The sequence below is a fragment of the Salvelinus sp. IW2-2015 genome, unplaced genomic scaffold, assembly GCF_002910315.2.
Source record: "Salvelinus sp. IW2-2015 unplaced genomic scaffold, ASM291031v2 Un_scaffold345, whole genome shotgun sequence".
Taxonomy (NCBI): domain Eukaryota; kingdom Metazoa; phylum Chordata; class Actinopteri; order Salmoniformes; family Salmonidae; genus Salvelinus; species Salvelinus sp. IW2-2015.
This window is the reverse complement of record NW_019942543.1, coordinates 14,067-24,554: the sequence shown is the minus strand read 5'-3', so window position 1 is coordinate 24,554 and position 10,488 is coordinate 14,067. Positions and strand designations below refer to the sequence as shown.

General features: G+C 40.6%; 1 protein-coding gene across 1 annotated transcript; it reads left to right on the top strand.

Annotated features, from left to right (window-relative positions):
• Nucleotides 1-7,485: 7,485 nt before the first annotated feature.
• Nucleotides 7,486-10,227, top strand: LOC112068246 (agrin-like; the record flags this gene model as incomplete). The annotated part of the gene is made up of 2 exons (XM_024135342.2): nt 7,486-7,822; nt 9,966-10,227. Coding segments are annotated over exons 1-2 (478 nt in total), but the record flags the coding sequence as incomplete, so codon positions are not given.
• Between the last annotated feature and the right edge of the window lie 261 nt (nt 10,228-10,488).

Genomic DNA, 10,488 nt, shown 5'->3' with positions numbered 1-10,488 from the left:
TCTGTGTGTGAGTGTCTGTTTCCATCAGACAAAAACACTCAGTTATTGGGTCATATTAGCCCGTGTGTGTGTGTGTGTGTGTGTGTGTGTGTGTGTGTGTGTGTGTGTGTGTGTGTGTGTGTGTGTGTGTGTGTGTGTGTAAAATATAGCAATGTATACTGTGGGCAGAATACATTTTGGACACATTTTTATGAATCAAAGGATATTTGAAGAACAACGAAACAGAATGTAAGGACATAGAAACAGGGAGGCAATGTGAATTATTTATTGTGATGTGCACCGTCGAGATATCACTTACATGTTCCTGTACGTAGAGCACCAAGCAGATGGACTTTTCAACACTCATACGGTAGGGATTTCACTGAATGGCCATAAGTTGATGAAATACAGGAAGAAACCAGTAGCACGACTGTTAAATGAATAACAGCTGCGAGCCTACTATTGTATAGGCCTTTGCATGACTTTTTTCAGTAAAKATTTTTCAAAAAAGATTTTTTCAGTCTCTTTGTTTCCAAAAGACCCTTAGTTAAAATGGGTCACCATTCTCCCGCTGCACAAACCTTCCGCATGTTTAAAGTCATCACTCACAATAAGTTATTTCAAAGGGAGAAATAATAACACACATCATTATTCATACATATATACAAACAAACTGTCAGAGCTGTAATATGTGTCATTTTGGTTTATTCCAGAGGTATTGCTGAAGAATGATTCGAATAACAGATCATGTCACACAACTGCATGGCAATGTGCCAAATCATTCCGCCAGTGCGGTCAATCCTGCAATGAAACACTCAGTCATAAAAACTGACAACTGAGCAAAGAGAGAGTCAAAACCCAACCAAAATTATGTAGGGGAACGTTTTCAACAAACCCTCTCAAAGTCTGCTAATAAATGCCCGTGGGGAATATGTCTTTGCCACTCTGGCTTTTTCAACAGTAATTGCATCTGCTTGGCAGATTATGGTTTGAATGACAAAATGGGCTATGAAAATGTCTTCCCTGAGTCTAATGCTTGTTTAAGCCTGTTTACTTACGGAGGCCTTTGTGTTGAAATATTTGTGGGATGAGGAGTGCTGTCAAAAGACAATTGGTGGTGGTGAGAACATGATTCTTCATGTGATTTGGGAAAAGGTTCTAAGTTGAAAGAGATGCTCTGGCTGACAGTGTGTGTAGGTCACAGTACTGTAGACTTTGTTGGAGAGCTACAGCTTCTTCCATTGTGCTGTTAGTGTTAGCCATGTGATCTGACAAGGAAAAACCTGGGCTATAGCTATATAACTAGAACCGTTTATTGAAAGTTCGCAGAATTCTGTTAACCCTAGGTGCCGGGTTAGATGGTGGTGCAATTTAAGAATTTCCCATTCCCCTACTCCTTTAATTTTGTGACTAAAATGTGCAATCTGCATTCAGACCTGTGGAAGGCAGCAATACACAACACAGCATCTAGTCTGCCGGAAATTCACACAAAGAAGAAGAACGACAGGAAATTCAGAGATGCAGTTGCAACCTTGGGCTTACCCATTTTTCCACTGAACATTTCTAAAAATAAGTTCACTTTTTCTGTTAAAATATAGGCCTATATTAAGTCTACCTAATGCATAAAGTTTGGGAAAGCCCATTGTTTTTGGGCTACAGCCTAGACATTTTCGGGGCTACAGTCTACACAATAATTTTGGCAGCATGAAGAGGATTAGCCTGCAAAGGAACATAAAAATAAACTATAACATAGTGTTTAGTTTTGGTGAGTCCTTGTTTTTTATCCATGAGGTGACAGAAGATGTTGGGAAGATGAGGACATTGTCATAAATGTTTCACAATAAAACTGGCCATAAATATACTTGAACTTACTTTTTAAATATACTTGAACTTATAGTAAATGGTGGTTTCTTCCCTCTTCTCACTGGCGGTGGCGGGAATGATGAAGAACTGTAGGCTWCGTGTGTGCACTGCAGAGGCAATTCGGAGGATTTACCACTTTGGCCAATCAGACCGTTGATAAGAAATCTGCTGCTCAGTGGAGTGTGAGAGGGTTTAGCTATATGAACCTTATCATCTTCCCAACGAGATCGAAAATCCAAATTCACCGTGTGTCTGCCTTGATGTTCATAAAACTTAACGGAGCCCCTCTTGCACTGCGCAGTGGAACCCACCACACCAAAAGCTTGATTTATTGGCTATATTAAAACAAATTTCCTTCAATTCTACGTAGTAATGATTTATGTTCACTACTTGGTGAATTGATTTTATAGCATGTTTAATCTATGCAAATAAATTATTAGAATTGATAGTTCACCTCTGTTTTCTTTTAATCTGTAATAGGTTAACCCCCGCCCCCCACGCACACACACACAAACACACACACACACACACGTCCCGGAACACCATACTTTCTGAAAACAAATCTGTGCACCAAGATGCCATAATAAAGTCATAATAAAAAAGCATCTTATGCAATTCTACGTAATTTACATGATAGAAGAAATTAGCTGAATCTTACCATACAAATGACTGAAATGAGTGGCTACTCTGACACTGACCAACTGAGATCAATCTGGTCTTGAATTCAAACAAACACACATATTGTACGATATATGTATATATATACTGTATATATATATACAGTACCAGTCAAATGTTTGGACACACCTACTCATTCAAGGGTTTTCGTAGAATAATGGTAAAGACATCAAAACTATGAAATAACATATATGGAATCATATAGTAACCAAAAAAGTGTTAAGCAAATCAAAATATATTTTATATTGAGATTCTTCAAAGTAGCCACCCTTTGCCTTGATGACAGCTTTGCACACTCTTGGTATTCTCTCAAACAGCTTCACCTGGAATGCTTTTCCAACAGTCCTAAAGGAGTTCCCACATATGCTGAGCACTTGTTGACTGCTTTTCCTTCACTCTGCGGTCCAACTCATCCCAAACCATCTCAATTGGGTTGAGGTCGGGTGATTGTGGAGGCCAGGTCATTGATACAGCACTCTAGGTGTGTTGGGTCATTGTCCTGTTGAAAAACAAATGATAGTCCCACTAGGTGCAAACCAAATGGGATGGCGTATCTCTGCAGAATGCTGTGGTAGCCATGCTGGTTAAGTGTGCCTTGAATTCTAAATAAAACACCAACAATGTCACCAGCAAAGCACCCCCACAACATCACAACTCCTCCTCCATGCTTCATGGTGGGAAATACACATGCTGAGATCCTCCTTTCACCTACTCTGCGTCTCACAAAGACACGGCGGTTGGAAACAATAAACTCAAATTTGGACTCATCAGACCAAAAGACAAACTTCCACCGGTCTAATGTCCATTGCTCGTGTTTATTGGCCCAAGCAAGTCTCTTCTTCTTATTGGTGTCCTTTAGTAGTAGTTTCTTTGCAGCAATTCGACCATGAAGGCCTGATTCATCCAGTCTCTTCTGAACACTAGATGTTGAGATGTGTCTGTTACTTGAACTCCTGTGAAGCATTTATTTGGGCTGCAATTTCTGAGGCTGGTAACTCTAATGAACTTATCCTCTGCAGCAGAGGTAACTCTGGGTCTTCCTTTCCTGTTGCGGTCCTCATGAGAGCCAGTTTCATCATAGTGCTTGATGGTTTTTTCGACTGCACTTGAAGAAACTTTAAAAGTTCTTGAAATTTTCCACATTGACTGACCTTCATGTCTTAAAGTAATTATGGACTGTCGTTTCTCTTTGCTTATTTGAGCTGTTCTTGCCATAATATGGACTTGGTCTTTTACCAATAGGGCTATCYTCTGTCTATTCTCCCCCACCTTGTCACAACACAACTGATTGGCTCAAACGCATTAAGAAGGAAAGAAATTCCACAAATTAACTTTTAACAAGGCACACCTGTTAATTGAAATGCATTCCATGAATCTGGTTGAGAGAATGCCAAGAGTGGGCAAAGCTGTCATCAAGGCAAAGGGTGGCTACTTTGAAGAATCTCAAATGTAAAATATATTTTGATTTGTTTAACACTTTATTGTTTACTACATGATTCCACATGTGTTATTTCATAGTATTGATGTCTTCAATATTATTCTACAATGTAGAAAATAGTAAAAATAAAGAAAAACACTGGAATGAGTACATGTGTCCAAACTTCAGCCCCGGGAAGCACCTGCATATTTCTGGCCCTGGGTAGGCCAATATTGTAATGTGTTCAAGCTAATCAAATCACAGTTTATTTATGATACAGCCAAAGCGTAAGCTACACAATACAATGAAATTCCTACTCGCAACTAAACCTCTCCTTGCAAACAGTGCTATATGTATTTATATTTACAGTAGGCTATAGCCTACAAATAGCTAAACCACGTAGTTGTAGGCCTATTAGGCTATTCTGCTAATTATTATTGTTTGGTCCTGAACTGGCCGAATGGCACAGCTATCCTTCAGCACCCCAAGTTGGTTCAACTTTTTCAACATTATTGCAAAAAAAAAAWAAAAMWAAATAAAACATTATAAAAAGTACATTTGAATGATACTAAGTGGCAGTGTTTTTACAACTAATGCCGGTTTGCCTGAGGCTGATGCCGTGCAGGTGTTTGTACACATGCATATACACACACTCTCATTCAAATAAACACATACAAGAACACACACATACATGTAATAGTGCCAGACATGCACACARACATATACAGTWGGCATTGCTGTTATGRTTTTAGTTGTCCTTGATGTCCTTTGTTTTAAATGTATTCTTTTGTTTCTTTTTTTTTGCATTGTTGTTTGCTGTTTTATTCTGTCTTTTCCTTTTTTCTCTTTAGTTCATTCTCTTGGTTGTTGGTGCATTGGGGGGTTCTTGTGGGTGGGGAATGGAATTAATTGTTTGTTTTTTTTCTTCCTGGGGGGGACTGTGGGAGGGGTCTGAAATGGTTGAGGGACAGGTATTGGGGAACTGTGGGGGGAGCTTGTCGGGTTCGGGTTCATGTTTTTTGGCCTGGTGGTAGATCGGTCAACATGCCCTTGAGCAGGGCATTGACCCTGGATGCTTCTATGTGTCGCTCTGAATGGGAATCTGTTGGATGACTGATATGATGTAGTTATTGAGCGGCTTCACTGCAAGTATATTGTATGTTTAGAATATTCAATAAATAATGAATAAAAAAATAAAAAAATATTATTGCTCGATCCTGGCGCTGTCCTTTCAGCACCACTAAGGGCGTTCCCATCGCTTAAAATAACACTCATCTAGATCTGTTGCCGAATAGTCCTACTCATCACTTATTATTAGTAGTATTACACTCAAAAAATTAGGGGTTCAACAAGGGTTCTTCTAACATCCTCAAAGTTATCGAAGCACCTTACGGTTCTTGGCACTGAAAATGGCCCCCAAAACGTTCTTCCAAGAACCCCATAGGATGTGGGGTTCATTGAGGAACCTCCTCAGCTGGTGGGGGTTCTTGCAGGAACCTAACTGCCCAACACACTCTTGGGCTCCCGAGTGGTGCAGCGGTCTAAGGCACTGCATCTCAGTGCTAGAGGCGTCACTACAGACACGCTGGTTTGAATCCAGGCTGTATCACAACCGGAAGTGATTGGGAGTCCCATAGGGCGGCGCACAATTGGCCCAGCGTCGTCCGGGTTTGGCCAGTGTAGGCAGTCATTGTAAATAAGAATTTGTTCTTAACTGACTTGCCTAGTTAAATAAAGGTTAAATAAAATAAATAAATAAAACTGAAACATTTGGATTTGAATTTCAAAGGACAGCAGGTGCACGCACTTCACTGAAAAATGTAAAGATCTCCTCAATTTATGGCAAGGTTTGTCCCTTGTACGATCTAAATTGATATTGTTTTATGATGATACCATCTATCTTTTCATATTTCTGTGCAGGTGTTTATAAAACAGAAAATGGACACAAATTCAATGGATATCAAATCAACAGAGGTAAGAATATGTACAGTCTAAAAAATCTTCTAATATCCTGAAAGTCCTTCGAAGAACCTTACGGTTCTTGGCACTGAAAATGGCCCCCATAAAGTTATTCCAAGAACCCAATAAGAGGTGGTGTTCTTCGAGGAACCTCCTTAGTTGGTGGGGATTCGAAGAACTTATAGGGGTTCTCCCACAGTTTCAATTTGAAGAACCCCTAAAGGATACTCCAGGAATCTTTTGTTTTTAGAGTGTAGGCTATAAGAATATGTTGGAGGCTAGCTGTATTGTGTGCAGATGACTGAACTGGTCTCTTGTGTGTCTGTGTCTGCAGGTATACAGACAAGGAGGCATAAAAAGGTATGTCAATTGGTATTCTTATTACATATTCTTATAGCCTACATATTCTTACATATTTGTTGATTGATATCCATTGAATTGTGTCCATTTTCTGTTTTAGAAAGATTTGCACAAATATGAAAAGATAAATGGTATCATCGTAAAACAATATCAATTTAGATCATAGGAGGGACAAACCTTACCTTAAATTGAGGAGCTCTTTACATTTTTCAGTTAAGTACCTGCACCTGCTGTCCTTTCAAAATCAAATCCAAATGTTTCATTTGGGCAGTTAGGTTCCTGCAAGAACCCCACCAACTAAGGAAGTTTCCTCAATGAACCCCACATCATATGGGGTTCTTGGAATAACATTTTGGGTGCCATTTTCAGTGCCAAGAACCGTAAGGTTCTTCAAAGAACTTTGAGGATCTTAGAAGAACCCTTGTTGAACCCCTAATTTTTAGAGTGTGATGTTGACATTTTAATTGTGAAGAGGCTACTTTTTAGATTGATAGAAAAATCAGGGAAGGGCACAAGAAATTCGAGGGAAAACATGGAACAAATCTCTACAAATATCCTCTGTTCGAGAGCACATCGCAAGCCTGTCATTTTCCAGGAATAGATTGACGGATAGTCTATTTAAAATTACAGCTTTTGAAGAGTGGAAATTTACGCAGTGTCTATTCCTAACTGGGAGCTGTAAAAAAACGCACACATGGTAGCATTTACAAATGTTGATCATGGCAAATATTTAATAAGATCCATAATTGTATCGCTTAGGCTTACTGTATTGCCAGTTCTGGACTGTTTCTGTTGGTTTGTTTATTAGGGATAGGCCTTACATACCCAATGTTTTTGTTTTGTTATTTGATTATTTCATAGTTTAGGCTACACACAATATAGGCCGAGACTACTTTCAATGTTTAGTGTAGGCTACTTGGCCATCACTTGCCTCAAAGCAATTCCCCTTTGGTTTTCCGCTTGTTCAGTGGACGCACCATTTCTCCGAAGGGTGGCGTTTTACACCACTTTCGGCAGCCTTCCTGAAACTGCAGGTCCCTTCACCAGTCGTATCAGCAATTCAGATTGCATGCAAATCCGAAGCGTCATTCAAAAAAAATCGAGTGTGAGGGGGGGGGGGTGAAATGTAGCGCATTCCTTGAGAGAGAATCCAACCCTTTTCTTCTCTCTCAGCCGGCTTGCAGCGAGGCAGCTCAGGTCGCGCACGCAGCAGACACATGAGATTTGTCTGAAATTGAGAGAGCTTTGTGGTCGGTAGGGAAGTTAGGAGAAGGCTTATTCGCCTACATAGCGAGTATTGTTGCGAAAACAATTTGTAGGCTACTTTGTGTCGCAGAGAATTTATTTAGTATGTTACCCGTTTTCGTGACCATGGTTTCACAACGGAGACCAACTCACTTGTACGGGTGGGCATTGATGATATTCGCCGTTTTCTGTCAACGGTGTCACGGAAGTTGTCCGGAGAAAGACTTGGAGAAAAGGGAAGAGGAGGCGAACGTAGTTTTGACTGGTACCGTTGAAGAAATCATGAACATGGACCCAGTGCACAATACATACTCGTGCAAGGTAAGCCTGACTGTCCTGACTTGAGTGGAGAGATTTATGTTGAGTGAGGTTGGCTACAAAGTAACGATAGTCTTGTCGAAAACGTTACAAAGTATTCAATGTTTCTGTTTCAGAAAGTAGGATACATGTAAGCCTAACTCCAAAGTGACACCTGTCAAATCATAGCCATTTGAATCAGTGCATCGGTCTTGGTAGGCCTTCGCATACAGTAGTTGAACAAAAAAGTAATAGCAATCTCAACCTTTTCAACAAGTGTTAACTATTTATTACATATTTATAGGCCAATAACCCCCCTTTGATACATAAAATACTATATCTGTTTTCCTAAGGGAAGCTCACGTGCACGATATATATTTTTWAAAAACTATCGTGATGTACATATTTGAGCTATATATAAGGCGTTACATTTGTTGGTCTTCAGAAGCTTGTTTTTTTATTTATTTACAGGCATGAAGTTGTATTTGACAATTGCCTTGTCATAGAGCACAACACTAAAGATCCGTATCCTATGTGTTCCTTTAAACTTTTTAACCATCAATTATATAGCTACTAGGCCTACTACTCAGCCACGTAATCATCACAAACATGCTGTGAACCACCTGCCATGCAAACCAGTAGCACTGGCCCGTGACCAACCTTGTTACTACAGTGCAGGTAGACGAACTGCAAACGGCATCCATTTGTATATTTATTTAACCAGGCAAGTCAGTTTAGAACAAGTTGTTATATACAATGACGGCCTACCCCGGCTAAACCCTCCCAAAACCCGGACGACGCTGTGCGCCGCCCTATGGGACTCCCAATCACGGTGTGTTGTGATATAGCCCGGCATCGAACCAGGGTCTGTAGTGACGCCTCTAGCACTGAGATGCAATGCCTTAGACCGCTGCGCCACTCGGGAGCCCTATAGTCAGTGGTCCATTTGTTTGATGATGAAAACGGTATGCATCTCTCTGTGAGCAATAAGCTACCTTTTTTTTGTTGAGAACATGACAAACCAATACATCGGTAGGATGAAGAAAATAATACAACTTTATTGTCCATTGTCAAATGGACATTCATCTTTTGCCGTCTTATGTTATTCCTAACTTCCCGGACACCACACACAAGAGGCTGAAAGCAGCACAGGGTCAGATACAGAGCAGTGCCCCTTTAGCAAATGAGGGATTACGTGCCTTGCTCAAGGGTACACGGACAGTAGGTTGCACCTGGGATTCTTAAACCATCAATCCTCCGGTTGCATTCCATTTAGTAATGTATAGTGTTGGCAGATAAAGAAATATTCCATTTAAATGGGTTCTGGAAAGGTTTGTTGTGCTGCATTAAGATTAAAAGGGCTGCAAACAAACACAGTTATCCCAATGTAGCCTAATGTTGAGGGATATACAGTAGTACATTCATACATTTGTGAAATCCGTGACCGTAGTTCTCACAGAACCCCATCCAGCCATTAACAACACTCCTCCACAAAGTCATTGATGAAATTCCTTTGGTCATTCATTGTTAAACCTTCTATTAAAACTGAGCTACACCAATCTAATCTCGGTCAAAAGACGTAAACCAGTGGCAGTCAGTTCTCGCCGAGCTCAGAAACCTGCTGGTTGGTTTAGGTTCCGTCGTCTCATGACTTGGGATGTAGAGGGAGTAGATTAGTGGTGTCACGTTTTCGGGTCGGTACCACTTACCACCAAATGAGACCGGCCCAAATGGAAACCTGTCCCATGAATATGAAATGTCTTCTGTTGCGAATACGGTTATGGTTTAGCAGATACAGTCCAGGAACGTATGTATTTATTCAACCATGGTACACTGATGTATACAATTTGTCCCTTTAAAGTTTTATTAAAATAAGTGCTTGGCAGAATAAGTGCTTGGATGCATATAAACATGAAATACCTGGAGTCCTGACTTAAATCTGTTTGTTAAACTACAATTGTTGTAAAATACTTTTGATATTAAATATATTTGCTTAAAGGTAGACTGCAAAATTGCATCATCATAAACAACATGGCAACTTTCCACTTGCATACATCATATCCTATTTATGATGATGTCACCTTGCGCAGTCTACCTTTAACTTGAAGTTACAGCCTGCATGTGAGGAGCCTCAGTAAATGAGTCTTTTTCCATGGCCTTGATAAAGGTGAGGGTATGGCGGTACCTGAAAGGCAAGACCATGGTCAACGGCGAGGTTCTTCTGGACGGCGGCAACAAGGTGATGATCGGCGGCTTCGGGGACCCTGTGATATGCGACAACCAGGTTGCCACTGGCGACACGCGCATTTTCTTTGTCAACCTGGCCCCGGAGTACATGTGGCCGGCACATAAGAACGAGCTGATGCTCAACTCCAGCCTGATGAGGATTACCCTGCGCAACCTGGAGGAGGTGGAGCACTGTGTGGACGGTAAGCTGCCATTGTGTTGTCTCCTCTCTCTCTCTCTCTGTCTCTCTCTCTCTCTCTGTCTGTTTTTCAGTCTCAACAGGACTGTATGGAATAGTCACCCCCCTCTCTGACCGGTTTGGGTTTTTGCTTTACCTTACCTAATGGTATTTCAATGTTTGTTTTTTAAATTGTAATAACTGAGTGTTGAAACTCGAAAAATGATGGCAATCGTCTGTTCTTACCGCCAGTAAGCCTTATATGCATGCAAGAGCTTCAGGTGCA